At 40.7% G+C, this 25,596-nt stretch overlaps 1 protein-coding gene across 2 annotated transcripts in view; it reads right to left on the bottom strand.

The window, feature by feature from the left end:
- cep170ba (centrosomal protein 170Ba) overlaps positions 1 to 18,115 on the bottom strand; it is a 46,953-nt gene extending 28,838 nt beyond the window's left edge. For both annotated transcript variants that reach the window (XM_031788222.1, XM_031788223.1), the window contains exons 1-5: positions 17,853 to 18,115; positions 13,035 to 13,172; positions 2,361 to 2,450; positions 1,372 to 1,450; positions 734 to 792 (exon numbers count right to left, since the gene is read on the bottom strand). In XM_031788222.1, the coding sequence (XP_031644082.1) occupies positions 734 to 792; positions 1,372 to 1,450; positions 2,361 to 2,450; positions 13,035 to 13,139 (333 nt within the window). In that variant the 5' untranslated portion in view covers positions 13,140 to 13,172; positions 17,853 to 18,115. The remainder of the gene's footprint in view (positions 1 to 733; positions 793 to 1,371; positions 1,451 to 2,360; positions 2,451 to 13,034; positions 13,173 to 17,852) is intronic.
- Between the last annotated feature and the right edge of the window lie 7,481 nt (positions 18,116 to 25,596).

Here is a 25,596-nt window from a genome sequence, read left to right as displayed (position 1 = left end):
TGCCGGGTTTCTTCCAGACGTGACACTTGGCACTCAGGCCAAAGAGTTCAATCTTGGTTTCATCAGACCAGAGAATCTTGTTTCTCATGGTCTGAGAGTCTTTTAGGAGCCTTTTGGCAAACTCCAAGTGGACTGTCATGTGCCTTTTACTGAGGAGTGGCTTCCGTCTGGCCACTCTACCATAATGGCCTGAACCATCTCTGCGGCCTGAGTGCTGCAGAAATGGTTCCAAACTTCTTCCATTTAAGAATGGGGGAGAAGGCCACTGTGTTCTTGGGGATCTTCAACGCTGCAGACATGTTTTGCTACTCTTCACGAGATCTGTGCCTTGACAAAATCCTGTCTCGGAGCTCTACGGACAATTCCTTCAACCTCATGGCTTTGTTTTTGCTCTAACATGCACTGTCAACTGTGGGACCTTTATATAGACAGGTGTGTGCCTTTCCAAATCATGTCCAATCAATTGAATTTACCACAAGCGGACTCCAATCAAGTTGTAGAAACATCAAGGATGATCAATGGAAACAGGATGCACTTGAGCTCAATTTGGAGTTTTATAGCAAAGGGTGTGAGGGTTTTCTCTTTGTCATTATGGGGTAGTGTGTGTAGATTGATGAGGGGAAAAAATATTGTATCCATTTCAGAATAAGGCTGTAACGTAACAAAATGTGGGAAAAGTCAATGGGTCTGAATACTTTCCGGATGCACTGTACATTTGGAAGTTCTCACTTACTTTGAGAGCCTCCTCTGGCACCTTGTGTTGACTCCTCTCCAGGATGTACACATGAGAATGTGAAAGCAGAGTTAAGGAAAGCATATTCAAACTGGAGCCATTGGGTTAGAATAATACATGTCACTGACACTTGCCATTTTGGGTAATTATTAGTCTGTGCAGTTCTTGAAGCTCTAACTTTCTGAGAACTCAAGACATGTGACATGTAGCATGCATGGTAAGTTCTGGTAAAGCATACTAAACGTCTACCTTTAAGCAGCTTTTGTCCCAGTTATCAAAACTCATTTTCACTATTCGTGTTTTTCAGCTCAGAGGTTCATGGGTCCAAAAGATTTTCAGTCCAGAGTTGGACATAATCCAAATCCCCTGACTCAAACACAGGGAATTAACATATTGGGAGAGTTTGGTGCACAAACCAGAGAGAGGAAAAGAAAATGAATGTTTTAAATTCCTTTCAACCAGCAAGTATAGACCAAAGCCTTATGGAATTCAATTGTTTGTAAGAAACTAGCACAAGAGAGCACTTAGATGTTGAAAAGTACACATCCTTCTGATCCAATTAAGAAAATCCCCAAACAATGAAGAATCAATAAAACAATAAAATAATTACAATCATTATCAGATAATCAAAAGGATATCATATCCAAAGCGGATGACATCAGCGAGCTTCAGGGTGATGTAAGTCTGGTCTGGGATTCTCAGATCATTCACAAAAGTCTGGGGAGAAAAAGAGATAAAAGTTTGTTTTGGTGTGTTTACATTAAAAGCTTCAGAAAAATCTAGAGGGTAATTATTTGTTTTCACAACAATCATGATTAGTTCAATACCATTGGAATAAAAACAGACACTGGCAACAGATCATTAAATTGCTAGGTGCTGCTTAGCAGTTGCCTGCGAGTGAAATTGAAGCTATCCTACCTGTAAATTAAGGCATTAACGAGATTATGTAGTTCTGTAATGGCCATCTGCCCTGAGTAGGCTGAGAAAGGCAGTCAGGGGACAAGTGGGTCGAGAGCAGGCGGACACAAAGCACTCACACACCAGCAAAAGCTACACAACTTAATTACATTACACAATCTAAGTTACACACAATCCAGAGGTATAGATACTGTATCGCTTAGTGGAAGGTTAAAGCCTAACCGTGCTTAAAACAATGTACTGTAAGTAAGAGGGCTCACCACTATAAGTAGACTAAATAAAGAGAATTGTCAACGTAAAAGGAAACAGCCATGGTACATTTCAGTAACAAGCCTCTGATGTTAAGTTCAGCTCTGTTTAGAGTTGGCTGCTACAAATGCTGGTGCCAAGAGAAACACTACAGTGAAACAAAGGGCCGTCTTTCCCTCTCCTCAGTCCTGTGCTTGGCTGGAACAGTGCAATGAAGTGGCAATAGTACAGGGGAAGGTGACAGGGGGAAGGAGGGAGAAAGGAACACCAGAGAAAAGGCCCAGGCCAGCAGAAAACACAGTACTCATTACTGCTCTAGCAACTGTCTCTGGCACTGAGAGAGGGCTCTTTTGTGCTAAGGCCTGAGGGACTGGAAGTGGTGCTCTGGACCCTCCAGAGAGGGCTGTGGCTGGCTGGATCCTTTATTCAACCTGTATGCAGGGGACATGATGAGACTCACCCCGTTCAGGCTGCCCAGGTCCTTCACCATGTGCTCGTCTGTGGCTGGGTCGTAGTTGACGACAGCATGCTGCTTGTCCACACTGCGAGACTGTAAAGCAACAGAGAACATACCTGAGCATCTCATACTGATGGGCAATGGCTAAGAAACTTCAGACTGGATACTGTCATGAGTATAAGCAGTAAAACAAAATATCCACAATGAAGGCAACATGCATGTACAGTAGATCACCGTGCTCATAGTCAAACAGATAGGCCTTTGAGTTTGCTTACATTCTTGCAAATTATCCCTATTACTCCTAACCAATACAAGCCGGGTCATTATGGTACCCGCTGGTTGAAGACAACCCCAGTCTGACACTGAACAGGCAGAAAGAGCACTTTACACAACTCAACCAATCATCCCGGTCCTCAACAAGCCACCAGCCAGCAGGGCAGGAGGACAAGAAAGGCAGCTCTACTGTAGTTCTGCTCATTAATTAATGGGCAGAACAAAAGCAGTAATTAAGGCAGGCTGAGCCACTCGCTCTCTCTTCCACTCATTATTCACTCCAGGCCTCCTCTTCACCACAAAGACAGACCATTCACCCACCTAACTCATTTGCAGAGTTATTACTGTTACTATCATTCCTTCTTATTGTTGTCACATGCTGCATGTTAACCACAGTGGCAGTTGGTGCCATTTAATATTAGGGAGGACACTTTTTTATGAGCATGGCCTTATTTCTATTACAGGATATTGGATGACGGTCATTCATTTTCCATTCACCCAGCTCAATGTAACAGATAGGTTAAGGCTAATACATGATAATACAATTTTCCCGATACCAATCATCAGGTTGTTACAACCTAGCCTACAAATTAAAGTTTAACATTGGTGCACACTTGAGAGAAAAATTGGAGTCATCAAGGTGACAGACAGTAACGCATTCAATTTGCACACTCTTGCCTCCATCTAGCTCCTCTAGGGTGTAATCATTAGTCCAAAACAGTTGCAAAACTTTGAGTTTAGTAACCAAAATGAGTGTTTCTATTAGACAATTTCAGGTAGATGTCCTTCAGGGAGACAGACCATTGCAAAACAGTGTATTTTAAAACAGTAAAAAGATGAGGCCTGTAATTTTCATCATAGGTACACTTCAACTATGACAGACAAAATGAGAAGGAAAAAAATCCAGAAAATCACATTGTAGGATTTTTTATTAATTTATTTGCAAATTATGGTGGAAAATAAGTATTTGGTCAATAACAAAAGTTTATCTCAATACTCAATACTCAATCCTCAATCCTTTGTTGGCAATGATAGAGGTCAAACGTTTTCTGTCAGTCTTCACAAGGTTTTCACACACTGTTGCTGGTATTTTGGCCCATTCCTCCATGCAGATCTCCTCTAGAGCAGTGATGTTTTGGGACTGTTGCTGGGCAACATGGACTTTCAACTCCCTCCAAAGATTTTCTATGGGGTTGAGATCTGGAGACTGGCTAGGCCACTCCAAGACCTTGAAATGCTTCTTACGAAGCCACTCCTTCGTTGCCCAGGCGGTGTGTTTGGGATCATTGTCATGCTGAAAGACCCAGCCACGTTTCATCTTCAATGCCCTTGCTGATGGAAGGAGGTTTTCATTCAAAATCTCACGATACATGGCCCCATTCATTCTTTCCTTTACACGGATCAGTCGTCCTGGTCCCTTTGCAGAAAAACAGCCCCAAAGCATGATGTTTCCACCCCCATGCTTCACAGTAGGTATGGTGTTCTTTGGATGCAACTCAGCATTCTTTGTCCTCCTTACACAACGAGTTGAGTTTACCAAAAAGTTATATTTTGGTTTCATCTGACCATATGACATTCTCCCAATCTTCTTCTGGATCATCCAAATGCTCTCTAGCAAACTTCAGACGGGCCTGGACATGTACTGGCTTAAGCAGGGGGACATGTCTGGCACTGCAGGATTTGAGTCCTGGTGGCGTAGTGTGTTACTGATGGTAGGCTTTGTTACTTTGGTCCCAGCTCTCTGCAGGTCATTCACTAGGTCCCCCCGTGTGGTTCTGTGATTTTTGCTCACCGTTCTTGTGATCATTTTGACCCCACGGGGTGAGATCTTGCGTGGAGCCCCAGATCTAGGGAGATTATCAGTGGTCTTGTATGTCTTCCATTTCCTAATAATTGCTCCCACAGTTGATTTCTTCAAACCAAGCTGCTTACCTATTGCAGATTCAGTCTTCCCAGCCTGGTGCAGGTCTACAATTTTGTTTCTGGTGTCCTTTGACACCTCTTTGGTCTTGGTCATAGTGGAGTTTGGAGTGTGACTGTTTGAGGTTGTGGACAGGTGTCTTTTATACTGATAACAAGTTCAAACAGGTGCCATTAATACAGGTAACGAGTGGAGGACAGAGGAGCCTCTTAAAGAAGAAGTTACAGGTCTGTGAGAGCCAGAAATCTTGCTTGTTTGTAGGTGACCAAATACTTATTTTCCACCATAATTTGCAAATAAATTCATTTAAAAAGTCCAGAAAAATCACATTGTAGGATTTATTTTCTCATTTTGTCTGTCATAGTTGAAGTGTACCTATGATGAAAATTACAGGCTTCTCATCTTTTTAAGTGGGAGAACTTGCACAATTGGTGGCTGACTAAATACTTTTTTGCCCCACTGTACATACATACACACACACAGTTGAAGTCGAAAGTTTACATACACCTTAGCCAAATACATTTAAACTCAGATATTCACAATTCCAGACATTTAATCCTAGTAAAAAATGCCCTGTTTTAGGTCAGTTAGGATCACCACTTTATTTTAAGAATGTGAATTGTCAGAATAATAGTAGAGAGAATGATTTATTTCAGCTTTTATTTCTTTCATCACATTCCCAGTGTGTCAGAAGTTTACACACAATTCGTATCAGGGAGCATTGCCTATAAATTGTTTAACTTGGGTCAAACGGTTTGGGGTAGCCTTCCACAAGCTTCTCACAATAAGTTGGGTAAATTTTGGCCCATTCCTCCTGGCAGAGCTGGTGTAACTGAGTCAGGTAGGCATCCTTACTTGCACAAGCTTTTTCTTCCCACAAATGTTCTATAGGATTGAGGTCAGGGCTTTGTGATGGCCACTCCAATACCTTGACTTTGTCCTTAAGCCATTTATGCCGGTTTTGGAGCAGTGGCTTCGTCTTTGCTGAGCGGCCTTTCAGGTTATGTCGATATAGGACTCATTTTACTGTGGATATAGATACTTTTGTACCTGGTTCCTCCAGCATCTTCACAAGGTCCTCTGCTGTTGTTCTTGGATTGATTTGCACTTTTCGCACCAAAGTACGTTCATCTCTAGGAGACAGAACGCGTCTCCTTCCTGAGCAGTATGACGGCTACGTGGTCCCATGGTGTTTATACTTGCGTACTATTGTTTGTACAGATGAACGTGGTACCTTCAGGAATTTGGAAATTGCTCCCAAGGATGAACCAGTCTTGTGGAGGGCTACAATTTTTTTCTGAGGTCTTGGCTGATTTCTTTAGATTTTCCCATGATGTCAAGCAAAGAGGCACTGAGTTTGAAGGTAGGCCCTGAAATACATCCACAGGCACGCCTCCGATTGGCTCAAAAGATGTCAATTATCAGAAGCTTCTAAAGGCATGACATAATTTTCCTGAATTTTCCAAGCTGTTCAAAGGCACAGTCAACTTAGTGTATGTAAACTTCTGTCTGTAAACAATTGTTGGGAAAATGACTTGTGTCATGCACAAAGTAGATGTCCTATCCGACTTTCCAAAACTATAGTTTGTTAACAAGAAATTTGTGGAGTGGTTGAAAAATGTGTTTTAATGACTCCAACCTAAGTGTAGGTAACCTTCTGACTTCAACTGTATATATAGAGAGATATTATTTGAAAATATTTCAACCATTTTCCATCCTATAAATTAGGACTAAGCAAAAGCTTTGATTTCTGGTCAAAGAGATGGAAAATGGGTCTTAGAAAACATCTAGCAGAAAAAGTCTTTAAAGATATATAGAAATACATCAAAACACATATTTTAGAGGGTGATGTCCATAGACTTCAAAACAAATACTACAAACTGGCAGCTGCTTCCTGCTTCATATCTAAAAGGGTGCTTATCCTACATAAATGCCATTTACCCTTTACAATTGAAAAAAGTGGAAATGATACAGGGCAGATTTACTTACTTATGCTCCACTCTGAATGGAAGTAAAATAGCATTTGTATCAATGTATGCTCCTAACCCATATGACAAAGATGTTCTCCCTTCTGTAACCAGAAGCCTGATCAATTTAAAATCAGATTATACACTTATTATTGGAACTGACATGAATGCCATTATTGATGCTATGCTAGATATATCTGAACCTTCTCATAGCTCATCACAAGTGAATGCTTCCATTGCAATTAACCAATTTCTTAAAAGATCTTAATGACCGTTGGAGACTTCAAAACCCACAACTAAGGACTATACTTGCTTTTCTGTTAGATTTAAGACTTTACTATGTTTCAACATCTACTGATATTACAGGTAACCTGGAACTTATAAAAACATTACAGGCCATTCCATCTGATCATTCTTCTGTAAATGTCTAATCTTCCCAATGAAAAAATGTGCACTGAGATGGTTTAATAATACTTCACTACACAACTGACTTCCTTTTTCAATTTAAAATATTTTTTTGAAATAAATTATTACTGAGTGGAGGACTCAACTATGGTATGGTTAGCTGTAAAAGGTTTTATAAGAGGAAACACTACACATTTTCCTCCCATTTCCAGAATGTAAGACTTCAGAAGATCAGTGAATTGGAAAAGCATTGGAAAATGCAGGAAGACAACTACTCAGAGAGAGAAATTGGGATAAAAACAAGTAGACTGAAACTTAATGACCTGTTGCAACAGAGCAGAGGGTGTGACAAAAATACTGTTTAAGGGATTAGGCCTAGCCACTTACTGGCACTGCAACTTAAACATGCTGAAACAAGATCATCAATACAGCTATTCAGATCCCATACTAAGGGACTGATATCAGATATGCTCCTTTAAATATGAAGACAGATAAAGCACCTGGTATTGATGGAATACCTCCTGAACCCCTTCAACTTTTGGGATGAGCTAGGATCAGTAATTATTGAACCGCAGAGATATCAACACAGCTACTATATCCCTAAGAAAGGAAAATAACTCACAAATTGGGCAAATTTTCATCCACTCTGTTTAATTGGAACAGAAATGAAGATGTACAGTGCATTCGGAAAGGATTTAGACCGCTTGACTTCTTCCACAATTTATTACATTACAGCATTATTTATTTATTTTCCCTCATAAATCTACACACAATATCACATTAGGACAAAGCAAATACAGGTTTAGAAATGTATTAAAAAAAACAAATAAATAAAATATCACATTTACATAAGTATTCAGACCCTTCACTCAGTACTTTGTTGAAGCACCTGTGGCAGCGATTACAGCCTCGAGTCTTCTTGGGTATGACGCTACAAGCTTGGCACACGTGTATTTGGGGAGTTTCTCCCATTCTTCTCTGCAGATCCTCTCAAGCTCTCTCAGGTTGGAAGGGGAGCGTTGTTGCACAGCTATTTGCAGGTCTCTCCAGAGATGTTAGATTGGGTTCAAGTCCAGGCTCTGGCTGGGCCACTCAAGGAAATTCAGAGACTTGTCCCAAAGCCACTCCTGCATTGTCTTGGCTGTGTACTTAGGGTCGTTCTCCTGTTGGAAGGTGAACCTTTACCCAAGTCTGAGGTCCTGAGTGCTCTGGAGCAGGTTTTCATCAAGGATCTTTCCGTACTTTGCTCCGTTCATCTTTCCCCTTGATCCTGACTAGTCTCCCAGTCCTTGCCGCTGAAAAAGATCCCCACAGCATGATGCTGCCACCACCATACTTCAACGTAGGGATGGTGCCAGGTTTCCTCCAGACGTGACACTTGGCATTCAGGCCAAATAGTTCAATCTTGGTTTCATCAGACCAGAGAATCTTGTTTCTCATGGTCTGAGATTCTTTAGATAGCTTTTGGCAAACTCCAAGCAGGCTGTCATGTGCCTTTTACTGAGCAGTGGCTTCCGTCTGGCCACTCTACCATAAAGGCCTGATTGGTGGTGCTACAGAGATGGTTGTCCTTCTGGAAGGTTATCCAATCTCCACAGAGGTACTCTGGAGCTCTGTCAGAGTGACCATCGGATTCTTGGTCACCTCTCTGATCAAGGCCCTTCTCCCCCAATTGCTCAGTTTGCCAGGGCGGCCAGCTCTAGGAAGAGTCTTATTTAAGAATCATGAAGGCCACTGTGTTCTTGGGGACCTTCAATGCTGCAGACATTTTGGGGTACATTTCTCCAGATCTGTTCCTCGACGCAAATCCTGTCTCAGAGCTCTACGGACAATTCCTTCGACCTCATGGCTTGGTTTTTGCTCTAACATGCATTGTCAACTGTGGGACCTTATATAGACAGGCGTGTGCCTTTCCAAATAATGTCCAATCGATTTAATTTACCACAGATGGACTCCAATCAAGTTGTAGAAACAAGGATGATCAATGGAAACAGGATGCACCTGAGCTCAATTTCAAGTCTCATAGCAAAAGGTCTGAATACTGTAAAAGGTAAATGAGGTACCTGTTTTTTATACATTTGCAAAAATTCATTTTAGAATACAGCTGTAACATAACAAAACGTGGAGAAAGGGTCTGAGTACTCTCCATGTGCCTAGAGAAAGTTATTAATAAGCTCATAAATCCTGACCAAACAGGGTTTATTAAGGGTCGTCAGGCAGCCGAAAACAATCGCCGCCTGTTTCAAGAGGTTTCTGAGGATTCCAATCTGGATAGCCTGTGTACTGTGTTATCATTAGATGCAGAGAAAGCCATTGACCGCTTAGAGTGGGAATATTTATGGCTTGTTCTTGAACCTTTTGGTTTTGGAGCTAGATTTATACATATGATCCACACCATGTATGTGAATAATTTTATTATATCTACTGGCACTACCCATTCTAATGTATTTACCATACAATGAGGATGTAAACAAGGTTGTCCCACCTCCACTATACTATTTGCTCGCTCTCTTGAACCGCTGGCACAAAGCATACATCAAAATTTGGCTTCCTCACATATAAAAATCAAACAAACTGATCAAGCAATTGCACTCTATGCAGATTACATACTGCTCTATGTCGAAAACGCTCAGAAATCCCTCCAGTCAATAATGTATATTTTTACAGCATTCAGCTCATGGTCTGGTTACAAAAGCAACTGGTCCAAATCAACTCTACTACCTCTTAACTCAGCTATGGGAAGCGTGCAACTACCAATCATGAACCCAGTGATTAAGCAAATACCTACTTATCCATTACCATATCCCCCTCTAGTCACACTACTTGCAGGAATAACTACTTACTGCCTTTCCTTCCAGTTCTCTGCTGCCAGTGACTGGAACGAATTGCAAAAATCGCTGAAGCTGGAGACTTACATTTCCCTTACTAACTTTAAACATCAGCTATCTGAGCAGCTAACCGATCGCTGTAGCTGAACATAGTCCATCTGTAAATAGCCCACCCAATCTACCTAGCTCATCCCCATATAGTTTTTTATTTACTTTTCTGCTCATTTACCACTCCAGTGGTAATCTGCTAAATTGTAATAATTTAGCTAATATTGCCTATTTATTGCCTACCTCCTTATGCCATTTGCACACACTGTATATAGACCTTCTTTTTTCTATTGTGTTATTGACTGTACGCTTGTTTATTCCATGTGTAACTCTGCTTTGTCGTTTGTGTCGCAATGCTTTGCTTTATCTTGGCCAGGTCGCAGTTGTAAATGAGAACTTGGTCTCAACTGGCCTACCTGGTTAAATAAAGGTTAAATAAAAAGAATTATACAGATAAGCATATGAGATCTAATCTTAAATTGCATACACACACTCCAATATGGCGTAATAAAGAATTCTTAGCATGTAGGAAACCATTTACAGTGCATTCGGAAAAGTATTCAGAGCCCTTGACTTTTTCATAAAAAATCTATAAAAAAATGAAAAAGCCTATGTGCTACAGCCTCATATCCAAACCGATGCGGACATGCGCCAGAAAATGTAGCCAAACTTTAAATGATACTTTTAATAACATAAATACAGTCTAAACGCCAGTCATGTTTGACAAATATAATGAAGGATAATTAACATTATGTTGACTGAATCAAGCCTTTAGACGTTACTCAAGGCATAGTTTGTTAATTTCAGATGGTCACAAGACCAGAGAGTGAAGGACAGTGCATGTTGCGCACCGCACATCACCCACCTTGATTCTGAGTGGAGGCGGTCAGCATTTTGAAACTATTTAACCATAAACTTAATTGTTTAAAACATGGATGTTTTATGTAATTTTATGAAGCATGTCTTATCTAGTTTCAAAGTAGCCTAGACAAAATATGTCTTTAGAAATGTTGAGGGAATTATTTTATAAACACTTAATATGGCATTGAAATCAGCATTTTTCTCATGATCTATTGGTTTTCAAAGCAACGTTATTTTAATTGTCCAGCAGGCAAAGGGATAATCCTCGTCATATTAGTAACCTATGCTAGCTGAAGCACCTTCAGAGCTCCCCTGTCTTCATTTCTAACAGATATTTTCATATCTGTCACATGAAACGGTTTGCGCGTTTGAGAATTGTGTTTTCCCACTAATTGCATTTTGGAACATTCGCCTATAGCCCATTGCCTATAGCCATGTACGCATTGTTGAGCTTTTAATATGAAGAAATAAAACATTACGATTTTAAGCTAAACAGTCTGATTGGTTGCATCAGCGTCCTTGCTTTAAAAAAAAAAAATGTATATGCAGTGGTTGTATGAATTTTGGATCAGTTGTCCAAGAGTCCGTTTTGAATCATATATTTCTTTGATGATGGGACACCATTACTGTCGAGCCCTGGAGAGCATTATTTTCTAAAAACAAAAAGTATTTGGTTGTAATTGTAGCCTAATGGTGCAATATGTTACAGGCTACCAAGGGTGGCCAACCATACCCCAGGAGAGCCTTAAAAGGGGAGTGTATTTTGAGACAGGCTTGAATATGAAAATAAGACAATAGAAAGACTGTAGCCTACATTTGTCTGATTCTCTGTGGTAAAAAAAATAGTAATGCATTTTATTTTGTAAAGTGGCATGCTTGCATCATCCAATGATGTAAAAAAAGTTTGGAGGAAATGTGGGGACACAAAAAACACGAGGGAGATTTTACCGAAATTCTTTTACCAAACTTGGCATCTGCACAGTTCTTCCAGTAAATGTGTTTTTATACAATTTACAGTGTAAATTGTTAAAAGTTGTACTTGTGCATAGAGTTGTATGTATTATTACATTTTGAAATCAATATTTTCTGTTTAGCATACATCTTAAGTGAAAATTCCTTTACCGTGGAATTGCCCTTGACATAAAAAAAAGTCTGGTCTCAAATAATATATAAAACCACTCAGTTACAACATTACCCCACTTTCCCAGAGGAATGTCCATTTATCTTATCTGAGACGAATGTGACCTCTGGCACCCCACAGCCGTTGCAGAGTGACGAATACAGTTTCTCTAACGACTTCATGGCCTACTTGTTGGGCTTGTAGAGGCACATACTGTTCAGACAGACTTCTACAAAAAGAGACAACATCAAGGCCATAAACAACTTTCACTTGAAATGGCTCCAGTTCCACATCTGTCAAAAAGCCAAACGGAATGCTCACATGACAGACAGTCACCAAACTTTGGTTTTTGTGGGTATTGTCATTTTACATTGTGCTGCAAATACAAAAACAAAAGACTGTACAATGCCAAAAAGGGACAAGACTGAAATATGCTTGGGCTGTAGCACATACCAGACCAGAAAGCATGCACACTTAAAGAGAGATTATAAGTAAGCATAATTTCCAATAGGAGAGGCTGAGGTTTTGCTGGAGCCAGTGATGCCTGAATGTGGACAAGAGCAACTTTTCAATTCTACAAGCAGATGTGGTGGGCTGGGCATGTTGAGCAAACCACAGACTGAGGAAAGTGTATAAACTATTTTGAAGGCAGTGTTCTTTTTTCCAGTGGCAAGAGCTAGAAGGCAAGAGCGAGAAGTACACAGAAAGAAACTCCCAAATGATTCCAAACAGCTATTAGAACCAGAAAACATGGAGAAAAATAGCAGGGTGGAATGTGTCAGTAGCATTTTGTGTTGACATTTGAGGGAGGCAATTCTCCCAGCAGGCACTGCTCTTAAAACACACACGTGCACAAATAAACACCTCTCACGTACACACAGGTCAACTCCCACAGATCTTTCGTACATTAATAAAACTTGCTTTCCTTGAGTCAGGACCCTAATATAGGCGTCATCCTTTCACAAGAGGGTGGATGGCCAGTTGATTGGCTAAGGGTCACATGACAGGTTGATGGCATTTGGTGTCTAAACAGAAGGTGCTGCGGATGTCATTCGGTTCTCCCTAAAAACACACCACCTCCATACAGCTACGACTGACAGTGACTTTTCATAGCAGGTTAGGAGAGCATTTTAGCTAATCCTAACCCTTTTCCTAACATTAATCTAATTCTCCTAACTTGCTACTTTAAAGCCAGTTCTGGTAGTAGCTGTATGGAAGTGCCGTGTTTTTAGGGAATCTTGATGTCGTACACACCTGCAGCATGAGTTCGCACTCCTCACGGCCCACAAAGATCATCTCCGGTGGCAACCGGTGTCTTGTGCCTGAGCTGCTGACCAGGAACCATGACGTCACACTCATCTTGGAGCCCCGACTCAGAGCCTTCTTAGCATCCTGGGAGGGGCGAGAAGACTTGATATATTAGTCAACATGTAGAACAGTAGATTCTTGTTGTCACCACATTCACTGCAATTCTGGTACCAAATTTGGACAACTAACAACTCAATTAAATATTTTCAGATCTATTAACACAATCACCAGGAATTAAGATATAAAACTACTTTTTGTTTAGGAAATATTATCCCAAATATTCCCATTAATAAAAAATGTAAAAAAGTGATTGAGTCTTACTACCTAGGTTTCTATCCAATTGGTGACAGACTTTCATGTGAATATTCTAAATTCCTCCTAAAGATAAAACGACACAACAGTGGTAGGCCTGATCACCGACAACAAATAGACAGCCTATAGGGAAGTCAGAGACCTGGCCGGGTGATGCCAGAATAACAACCTATCCCTCAACGTAACCAAGACGAATGAGATGATTGTGTACTACAGGAAAAGGAGGACCGAGCACACCCCCATTTTCATCGACGGGGCTGTAGTGGAGCAGGTTGAGAGATTCAAGTTCCTCGATGTCCACATCAACAACAAACTAGAATGGTCCAAACACACCAGGACAGTTGTGAAGAGGGCACGACAAAGCCTATTCCCCCTCAGGAAACTAAAAAGATTTGGCATGGGTCCTGAGATCCTCAAAAGGTTCTACAGCTGCAATATTGAGAGCATTGCCTGGTACGGCAATTGCTCAGCCTCTGACCGCAAGGCACTACAGAGGGTATTGCGTACGGCCCAGTACATCACTGGGGGTAAGCTGCCTGCCATCCAGGACCTCTACACCAGGCGGTGTCAGAGGAAGGCCCTAAAAATTGTCAAAGACCCCAGCCACCCCAGTCATAGACTGTTCTCTCTAATACCGCAAGGCAAGCAGTGCCAAGTCTAGGGCAAAAAGGCTTCTCAACAGTTTTTACCCCCAAGCCATAAAACTCCTGAACAGGTAATCAAATGGCTACCCGGACTATTTGCATTGTTTTTTAAATTTATTTTAATTTTACTAGGGAGGTCAGTTAAGAACAAATTCTTATTTTCAATGACGGCCTAGGAACAGTGGGTTAACTGCCTGTTCAGGGGCAGAACGACAGTTTTTGTACCTTGGCAGCTCGGGGATTTTGAACTTGGAACCTTTCGGTTACTAGTCCAATGCTCTAACCACTAGGCTAGAGGGGTTGTGCCCCCCCCCAACCCCTCTTTTACGCTGCTACTACTACTCTCTTTTTATCATATATGCATAGTCACTTTAACTATACATTCATGTACACACTACTTCAATGGGGCCGACCAACCAGTGCTCCCGCACATCGGCTAACCTGGCTATCTGTATTGTGTCCTACCACCCCCTCTTTTACACTACTGCTATTCCCTGTTCATCATATATGCATAGTCACTTAAACCATATCTACATGTACATACTACCTCAATCAGCCTGACTAACCGGTGTCTGCATATAGCCTCGCTACTGTATATAGATTGTCTTTTTACTGTTGTTTTATCTATTTACTTACCTATTGTTCACCTAATACCTTTTTTGCACTATTGGTTAGAGCCTGTAAGTAAGTATTTAAAGTAAGCATGTTGTAGTGCACACAGCATTTAGTATCCACTTACGTTTCATGCAACAAATACAAATCTAATGTTCAATGTGTTTCCAGCGCATTTTCAACTCTACCAAGAGTTTTGTCACAAACTGTTGCATTAAATAACAAATGTACCTACTCTGGTCTTAGCACTTTCACTACAGCCAACAGCTTGCAGATACAGTGCGGGTAGGCTCTGCAGGTAGGTTAGTCTACTTGATGAGATTATTATGGTTAAAATAATATTTTTATTTGTCAAACAGCAGTCTAGCATCGACCACCATGTCACCAGAACAAGAACCTCGACAGTTATTGGAAAGGAGCATCAAGCTCATTCTGTACACTTTCATCACCCTATGAAGTTCATCATAACTTATTTAATCTGTAGCCTAATAAACTGCATGATTTCCCGAGTCATAGTGCGAGGACCACACACCATGTTATCAAGTGACTCCAAGTTGACCTCAATATTTGCACAAAAAGGTGTTTCCACCACCATTTTAGAAACACAAAATGATCCCACCACGTTGAACGAACAAATGATCTATCAGCATTTATAAAATCATACCGAAACTTCCTATTTCCATCACTGTTTTTTAAACGGTATGACTTTACTTGCATAAAAACTGTGGATGGAAACGTGGTTCATGTAATCAAGGTATGAAATGGTTGTATTGGAAAATATAAATCTCTTTTTGGGCTTAGTTGTAGTCAATTAGCAGTGTACAAGTTATTATAATTATGTTCTGGTCCCCCAACCTTCCGCTCTGACAAAAACAGACCCGCGGCAGAATCTAGTTGTGTGCCCCTCTTCTCAGGCACGTCTGGTTGTGTCATCAAGTGATGCTCATGCACACACCACACCCAACAAAGGCAGACAACACAAACAGGGATTCCTTCTTCAATACAGGCCTGGTGAAAAGGAGGAAATTCCTACATGTTTATGCCCCAATTTATTCTCCACAAAGCTGAGCATGACACTTACCTCCAACTGTTGCAAACACAGCAACCTACAGTCTAAAATATACATGATTGAGTATCCATTGGATTTTCAGCGGTTAGCGTCGCCCACGGTTGGCCGCGTGTGAACTACAATTTCGACACTATGTTCTCACGTTTAGAAATGTCAATAATCATCGCTTCACTTTTTGAAAATGATTTCTTGCTGACATGAAGGATACGTTCCTTAGGTTTCCAAAAGCGCACCGCAAGCAATGCATTTTAATGTTCTTAAGCCAATGAGTCCCACTAACGCTGCCGTGTTTTGGACTTTGAACCTCTTTAAAACATTTTGAGTTTGAGTTTCAGACTTCTGAGTTGTACCATTGGATTAGTCTATTTCTCCTGCTTCTGTCTATGTGAATAACTGGGGCTGAGTTAGAGCAGTGTTTGTGAGACAAGAGCGGATCCCGAAGGGGCCCGAGGCCCTGTTTTTTTTATATTTTTTTTACAAAAAACGTCTGTAGAGTCTGAATGGTTTGAGCTACAAACTATTAAAGATATCTATGAAAAACAGAGACTCTTAGGAACACATAACATGTTTTGCTTTATGGAGCTCACAAGCTACACGAGTTGTTAGAAGGTAAGTGGTTCTTCTACATAGATCATAGGAAATCCCAGGACAGTCTAATACTGTAATAAGCTCACACTGGAGTCTGACAGAAACTCCAAACAGTTGTCACTGACTAGTTGGATATTCATTTCCCAGTGAGCAAACCATTTCTGTATTTAAAGCATTCATATAAATTCATTTTTCAAATCAGGTTTTTGCTTTCGTGGACCTTATTATTATTATTTTTTTTTACATTTGTCAATAAAACTCACAAATGCAACTGTTTGTGTCAACTTGTTGTGTCTTGTACTCGTAGCCCTGGTTGTCCTGAAAAGAAAATGGTTAAACACTTCATTTTGAGGCTAAATATAAGGTCTGGACATGCAGATAAATGAAAACCCCATTTTTGCTGGGGTATATCGGTGAGAAATAATAATACAAAAAAAGTGGAATTACTACACACTTTTATAGGGTTAGTGTTCCTTGAGGGGCATATATCCATGTTACAGCGCTTGTTAATGGAAGACAGACAGAAGACCACCTGTGCTAATTAGCATGACCAGAACACCTGTGTGTAAGTGTAACTGGGGAGGAAGTGTAGTTTGTCAACTGGAGGTAAACACATTATGGATCTGTGCAAAACTGCTACAGTAAGTCTCTTTTATTTGAAATATTCTTTCTCGCTGTAATGAAAGATAACGGGCATATCAGCATATGTTTGGAAAACCATTTCGTAAGCGATGATTGACGTTCCTAAACGTTAAGTTTTACACGGTGCCAAATATGGGGGAATGTAATGGCTGAAAACCCTACATACTGAGTAGAAGGGTTTTAGAGCTAGCTAGGTCTTATCAAGTTAGCATAGTTAAGGTACCCGAACAAACAGCCTAACTCCTCAGTTCTGATCACCTTTGCTGATATTAGTCCTACAATTCTGCTCAATCATGCAGCCAACCTAAATTGCTGTTTGCTTAAAATGACCTACCATTGAACATTTTTTGGGAACGAGGTGCAACTAACTAAACATATGGCTATGCTATAATACCAGAATGATCTGTGGTCAATGGATTGTACTGTAGTAACGTTAGTAGGCTAGTTGCTATCAGTCTCAGCCACTTTACTAACCAATAATTCCCATATTAATATCTGGAAAATGATTCATATGCAATTAATCATGTCTAGCCAACTCACTTGTCAAACAAGCTAGGCCAGGTAGAAAGCTACAAAAACATCAACAACAAAAAACGATTCTGAAGGTTACAATAGTTGTAACAACACTTGTTGCAACGTTAGCCAGCAGTTGACACTGACTTTATGGTGAGTTTGCAAGCAGACTGACCCTCCACTTTTAGCAAGCTAGCTATAGTAGCGAAATTATTTTATTTCGAAAGAATGTTGGGATTACTGGTCCGTTAGCTCCTGTCTCTGGTTAGTTAGTTACCTGTTTCAATTGAAGGCCAAACATCATCATACAGGAAATAGGAAAGGTTTTCCCGAACGAGAAAAAAAAAACAGTACTAGTTCACGACTCCCCATTCACAAGCATACCTTTAATCCGGACTCTGCTTTCTCCAGAATAGTAGCCAGCGTTAATACAATAAATAATAATTTACAGCTGTATCTATGTCCTCTTCTTTAGTAAAGTAGTTTCAAGAAACAATAATGTTAGCCCAGGTAAATGACGAACACACCCTCCCTTCAATATTTGACAAGCCGACGAAATGTACATTACACTTCCACCGCCACGCGTAAGGATCAACGTTCTCCAGACGAGTGACGCAACTAGTCAATCCCACATGTCAACTCAAATGTTTAGCACCTGAACGAAAGAGAAGAGTAATGAAATATCTGAAGTTGCTAAATAAAAGCGCCATACAATTATGGGGTATTGTCCAACTTCGCTCAAAAATGTAGGGGATGGAAAATAATGATGTTTTTACAATGAATTAAATCATGTCACATCAAAGTAATACATAGCAAAGTAAATATAATTTTGTAATAAGTTTTCGTGAAATTATGTTTCAGAAACGGTCAGTAATCTCAACTCGCCCACATGGAGACCGCGTTCCTATTAATATTAAATTACTAGATGCAGTTGATTTCAGCACAGTGTTCTTTCTGGTGGATGCAATGTAGTATGTAGACAGGTGTGGAGTTCTTTTTACTGTCAAGCCACAGAAGACTGGAAATAAGGTTATTATATGCGCTATGTAAACTTTAGTAGCGTCATCTATCACTTTGATTAGCGTAACGGCAGCGACACTAGCTGGATCCTATCCACAATAAGACTTCCGGTTTTGTGATTTTCCCTTCAAAATAAAAGTCCACCGTAAAATGTATTTGTATGATACGAAATCATTATTTATTTGTTGTTGTAGTTTTTCTTAGTGCATAATGTTAAAATTATGAAAAACAAAACAAAGGTAACTAACTACATGTGGGAAAAATCTAAAGAGAATCACTATTTTATATAAGCTTAAGGGGCGGCAGGTAGCCTCGTAGTTAGAGCATTGGGCCAGTAACTGAAAGGTTGGTCGAATCCCGGAGCTGACCGGGTAAAACTCTGTCGTTCTGCCCCTGAACGAGGCAGTTAACCCAGTGTTTCTCGGCTGTCATCGTAAATAAGAATTTGTTCTTAACTGACTTACCTGGTAAGAATATAGAATATTATGGAGTGGAGCACATTGAGAAACGGTTGGAGCTTAAGTATATTAATGTCAAGAACATAATAATAGCCTACTGGTAAAACAAATATACAGTAAAAATCTTGGACACATTGCAGGGTATTTCTTTATTTTTTTACTATTTTCTACATTGTATAATAATAGTTAAGACATCAAAACTATTAAATAACACATATGTAGAAGAAGTGTTAAACAGATCAAAATATATTTTATATTCTTCAAAGTAGGCACCCTATGCGTTGATGACAGCGTCATCTGGAATGCTTTTCCAACAGTCTTGAAGGACAGCACTTCACATCCCAAGCCATCTCAATTGGGTTGAGGTCGGGTAATTGTCAGTTGATTGTGGAGGCCAGCTCATCTGATGCAGCACTCCATCACTTTCCTTCTTGGTCCAATACCCCTTACACAGCCTGGAGGTGTGTTGAGTCATTGTCTTGTTGAAAACAAATTATAGTCTCACTAAGCGCAAACAAGATGGGATGGCGTATCGCTGCAGAATGCTGTGGTACCGATGCCAGTTAAGTGTGCCTTGAATTCTAAATAAATCACTGACAGTGTCACCAGCAAAGCACCCCTAAACCACCACACCTCAACCCTCCATGCTTCACGGTGGGAACCACACATGCGGAGATCATCCGTTCACCTACTCTGTGTCTCACAAAGACACAGCGGTTGGAACCAAACATCTGAAATTTGGACTCATCAGACCAAAGGACAGATTTCCACCATTGCTCGTGTTTCTTGGCCCAAGCAAGTCTCTTCTTATTATTGGTGTCCTTTAGTAGTGGTAGTAGAAATTCGACCATGAAAGCCTGATTCACGCAGTCTCCTCTGAACAGTGTATGTTGAGATGTGTCTGTTACTTGAACTCTGTGATGCATTTATTTGGGCTGCAATCTGAGGCTGTTACCTCTAATGAACTTATCCTCTGCAGCAGAGGTAACTCTGGGTCTTCCATTCCTGTGGCGGTCCTCATGAGAGCCAGTTTCATCATAGCACTTGATTGTTGTAGCGACTGCACTTGAAGAAATGTAAAGAATTCTTGAAATGTTCCTGATTGGCTGACCTTCAGGTCTTAAAGTAATGATGGACTGTCATTTCTCTTTGTTTATTCGAGCTGTTCTTGCCATAATATGGACGGCCTTTTACCAAATACGTCCATCTTCTGTATACCACCCCTATCTTGTCGCAATACAAATGAGATGGCTCAAACGCATTACGAAGTTAAAAGTTCATTTGTGGAATGTCTTTCCAAGGCACACCTGTTAATTGAAATGCATTCCAGGTGACTACCTCATGAAGCTGGTTGAAAAAATGCCAGGAGTGTGCAAAGCTGTCATCAAGGCAAAGAGTGGCTATTTTGAAGAAGCTCAAATATAAGATGTATTTTTATTTGTTTTAACACTTTTTTGGGTTACTACATGATTCCATATGTGTTATTTCATAGTTTTGATGTCTTCACTATTATTCTACAATGTAGAGAATAGTAAAAAAAAAAAAAAATGAGTAGGTGTGTCCAAACTGTTGACTGGTACTGTATTAAAGGTTGACCGATTTATGATTTTTCAACGCCGATACCAATTATTGGAGGACCAAAAAAAAAAAGCTGATACCGATTAATCAGATGTTGTTTTTTTTTATGGATTTATTTGTAATAATGACAATTACAACAATACTGAATGAACACTTATTTTAACTTAATATAATACATCAATAAAATCAATTTAGCCTCAAATAAATAATGAAACATGTTCAATTTGGTTTAAATAATGCAAAAACAAAGTGTTGGAGAAGAAAGTAAAAGTTCAATATGTGCCATGTAAGAAAGCTAACGTTTAAGTTCCTTGCTCAGAACATGAGAGCATATGAAAGCTGGTGGTTCATTTTAACATGAGTCTTTGTCACGCCCTGGCCATAGAGAGGCTTTTTATTCTCTATTTTGGTTAGGCCAGGGTGTGACTAGGGTGGGCATTCTATGTCCTTTTTTCTATGTTTTGTATTTCTATGTCTTGGCCTGGTATGGTTCTCAATCAGGGACATCTGTCTATCATTGTATCTGATTGAGAACCATACTTAGGTACCCTTTTCCCCCACCTGTTTTGTGGGAAGTTAACTTTGTAGTTGTTCAGGGCACATAGCCCAAAGCGTCACGGTTGGTGTTTTGTTGGCGTCATTTTTAAATAAAGTTAAATTGTACGCTTACCATGCTGCACCTTGGTTCAGTCCTTCAACCAGCTGTGACAGTCTTCAATATTCCCAGGTAAGAAGTTTTAGGTTGTAGTTATTATAGGACTATTTCTCTCTACACGATTTGTATTTCATATACCTTTGACTATTGGATGTTCTTATAGGCACTTTAGTATTGTCAGTGTAACAGTATAGCTTCCGTCCCTCTCCTCGCGCCTACCTGGGCTCGAACCAGGAACACATCGACAACAGCCACCCTCGAAGCAGCTTTACCATTGCAGAGCAAGGGGAACAACCACTCCAAGTCTCAGAGTGAGTGACGTTTGAAACATAAACGTTTATTCTTTCAGTGAAATATGGAACCGTTCTGTATTTTATCTAACGGGTGGCATCCATAAGTCTAAATATTGCTGTTACATTGCACAACCTTCAATGTTATGTCATAATTACGTAAAATTCTGGCAAATTAGTTCGCAATGAGCCAGACGGCCCAAACTGTTGCATATACCCTGACTCTACGTGCAATGAATGCAAGAGAAGTGACACAATTTCACCTGGTTAATATTTCCTGCTAACCTTTCTTTTAGCTAAATATGCAGGTTTAAAAATATATACTTCTGTGTATTGATTTTAAGAAAGGCAATGATGTTTATGGTTAGGTACACATTGGAGCAACGACAGTCCTTTTTCGCGAATGCGCACCGCATCGATTATAGCAGGACACGCTAGATAAACTAGTACTATCATCAACCATGTGTAGTTATAACTAGTGATTATGATTGATTGTTTTTTATAAGATAAGTTTAATGCTAGCTAGCAACTTACCTTGGCTTCTTACTACATTCGCGTAACAGGCAGGCTCCTCGTGAGGCAGGTGGAGCGTTGGACTAGTTAACCCTAAGGTTGCAAGATTGAATCCCTGAGCTGACAAGGTAAAAATCTGTCGTTCTGCCCCTGAACAAGGCAGTTAACCCACCATTCCTAAGCCGTCATTGAAAATAAGCATATGTTCTTAACTGACTTGCCTCGTTAAATAAAGTTGTAAAAAATTAATCGGTCGACCGCTATACTGGATATACAATTAAAATTAAACAAAATAAATTATTATTTTGCTTGTATGATTATTGTTTATTTACTATTGTTCAAGGATGCAATTTTGTGTCCATAAAACCAGGGTTCAGCCTACTCATTAGAGTCCCTAGAATACAAAACAGGTTCGTTTGAACAAAAATCTTGTTTATAGCAAGTGTTGCTGGACTTTTACTATGGTCAAACAGCTTAAAATAGGGTACCTGGACACTATATGGTTAAAATACAGCACTATGTCATAGGGCGCATTGTCACACTAAAATACCTTATAATGTAACAGAAAAATATCTTATCTTTCTTCTGGTGTATACTTTGGAATTTATACAACCGTACAATATATTTATTAAAAAAGTCAAGAGATTGCCTTTGGTATACTTTATTCATAACAAATATCACAATGACGTTAATTAATCATCAACAGTTACACAGAAATGTCAAATTTTATGCAATATCATGGTTCAGGATATCAGCTAATGAAATGCACCTATACAGAATTCCCTGATCAGTGACGAATTGGGAAGAGGGCGTTCGTGGCAGGTGTGCCCTCTAACCAACTCTATGGTCATGTAATGACAGAGGGCACTCGTGGCAGGTGTGTCCTCTATATAGCTCTATAGCCAGGTATTTATATGGGGCAGCCATTGAGGGTGCCTCCTTTCAATCTAGCTCCTTCACCCAGACAGAGTTGAGCACACCAACAACAACCAGTATGCATCATTGAATGTGAGCAGTGAGTACCAACATCCAATATTGTATAGAAAAGGACTAAGAACAGGACTTCCTCACCTCTGTTTTGTTTGTTTGGGATTTCATCTGCTAATGGCCGCCACATGCTTTATGGGTAAGTCATTGTGAGTTTATTGATCTGTTCCTTTGTTACATGTAGCTAGTAATACATGTTAATAGTTCACACACCTTTTGTCCAGCTGCCTTTTGTATGATAATTATTTACATTTTAGTCATTTAGCAGACCCTTTTATCCAGAGCGACTTCCAGTTAGTCCATTCATCTTAAGATAGATAGGTGGGACAACCACATATCACAGTCATAGTATGTAAAAAATACATCTCAAAGTCAGAGCAAGTAAGAGGTAAAAGTGTCAAATGTGAGAGAAGAGTCAAGTGGGAGGGTTTTAACTAAAGGCTTTTATTTATTTTTTTAGGTGATGAGGGGGGAGTGCTGTGGGATTATTTAAGATTTGTTGAAGAGGTAGGGTTTCAGATGTTTTCGGAAGATGGACAGGGACTCTGCTCTTCTAGCTTCAGGGGAAGGCTGGTTCCACCATTGGGGTGCCAGGACATAGAAGATCTTGGACTGGGCTGAGCTAGAGCTGTCCTCCTGTATGGGTGGGAGGGCCAAGAGACCAGAGGTGGCAGAACTGAGTACTCCGGTTGGGTTGTAGGGTTTGAGCAGAGGCTGAAGGTAGGGAGGGGCAGTTCCTCTTGCTGCTCCGTAGGCAAGTACCATGGTCTTGTAGTGATGCGAGCTTTGACTGGAAGCCAGTGGAGTGTGTGGAGAAGCGGGTGACATGGGAGAATTTGGGAAGGTTGAAGAACCAGCAGGCTGCAGGATTCTGGAAAAATTGCAGGGGTTTGATGGCACAAGCCAGCCAACACTGAGTTGCAGTTTTCCAGACGGGAGATGATAAGTGCCTGGATTAGGATTTACTCCGCTTCCTGTGTGGGGTAGGGTCGTACTCTATGGATGTTGTAGAGCATGAACCTTCAGGAGCGAGTCACTGCTTTGATGTTAGCAAAGAACGACAAGGTGTTGCCCAGGGTCACGCCAAGGTTCTTTGCACTCTGGAAGGGGAACACCGTGGAGTTGTCAACCATGATGGAGAGATCTTGGAGCAGGCAGGCCTTTCCCAGGAGGAAGAGCAGCTCCGTCTTGTTGAGCTTAAGGTTGTGTAGCCGACATCCTCTCTGAGATACGTGTCTACACCTGGGTGTCAGAAGGGGGGAAGAAGTAGCTGAGTGTCATCTGTATAGCAATGATCGGAATGACCATGTGAGGATATGACGGAGCCAAGTGACTTGGTGTAAAGGCCTTGAACTGAGCCCTGAGGCACCTGGTAGGAGCGGCCTGCCAGGTAGGATGCAATCCAACAGCGTGCAGAGCCTGAGATGCCCAGCCCTGAGAGGGTGGAGTGGAGGATCTGATTGTTCAAGGTGTCAAAGGCAGCAGATAGATCTAGGAGGATTAGAACATTGGAGAGAGAGTCCTCTTTGGCAGCGCAGAGAGCCTCCGTGACAGAGAAGAGCAGTCTCGGTTGAGTAACCCGTCTTGAAGGTTAGTGTCAAGAAGATCGTTCTGAGAGTGATAATGAGAGAGTTGGTCAGAGACCGCACGCTCAATGGTCTCGAGAAGGGAGGACGGGATGGGATCAAGCGAGCAGATTGTCAGGCGGCTGGACCTCACTAGTCACAGGATTTCATCTGGAGAGAGAGGAGAGAAAGAGTCCAAGGTGTAGTTCTGTGAGTGGGACCAGTGGATTCAATAGGCTGAGTGAATGAGGAGTGGATGTCGTCAACCTTCTTTTCAAAGTGGTTGACAGTCATCCTCAGAGAGGGGGGGTGGAGGTTTTGAGGGGTAAAAGTTGGAACAGAGTTTCCTAGGGTTAGAGGCAGAAGCTTGAAATGTACAGTGATAGAAAGTGGCTTTAGCAGCAGATACAGAGGAAGAGAAGGTAGCGAGGATGGAGTGAAATGATGATAGTTCCTGTAGTTTACTTTTCTTCCATTTATGCTCAGCTGCCCGCAGCCCTCTTCTGTAACGCTGCTTTAATGGCCATTGCTTGTTACTTGCATATTATTTCATTCGCTTTATTTATCGTTTGTTAGTTTGCCACATGCCATGCTACGGAGCCACTGTTCATGTAACCTGCTCTAGCTTCGGCCTACCATGCTTCATGCTATCACAACCCCTCTTTATGGCTTTTGTTGTTAAGTACTGCTATATTATGTATAGCTTTACCCATTCATATGCTCTTGACATTTGCATATTGCTGTTGCTAGCCTCATGAACAGTCAATTAATTATGCATTGTTATTGTTTATACTCTCTGTCCCCTCTTTAGACAAACCATACTTACCTGTTGCCTATCCTACATAACCAATCAGCTGGTTAATGAGTCAAGGCACTGTTCAAGACATCAAGCCTATTCAAGATTGTAATACAACCCATCTAAATGACATGTTCCATGCCCTGATCAGCTATCTCCTCTGACTACATACTCTTAAACGGCATCTCTGCTTCCGTCTGTTCTCTAGTCGGAGTCCCACAGTAGATGGGTGTCACCATCACCCTCACCTAAACCTTCATACAGTT

Source organism: Oncorhynchus kisutch, linkage group LG14 (genome assembly GCF_002021735.2).
Source record: "Oncorhynchus kisutch isolate 150728-3 linkage group LG14, Okis_V2, whole genome shotgun sequence".
Taxonomy (NCBI): Eukaryota; Metazoa; Chordata; class Actinopteri; order Salmoniformes; family Salmonidae; genus Oncorhynchus; species Oncorhynchus kisutch.
Note: the sequence above shows the minus strand (reverse complement) of the source record. Positions and strands in the feature narration are given on the sequence as shown.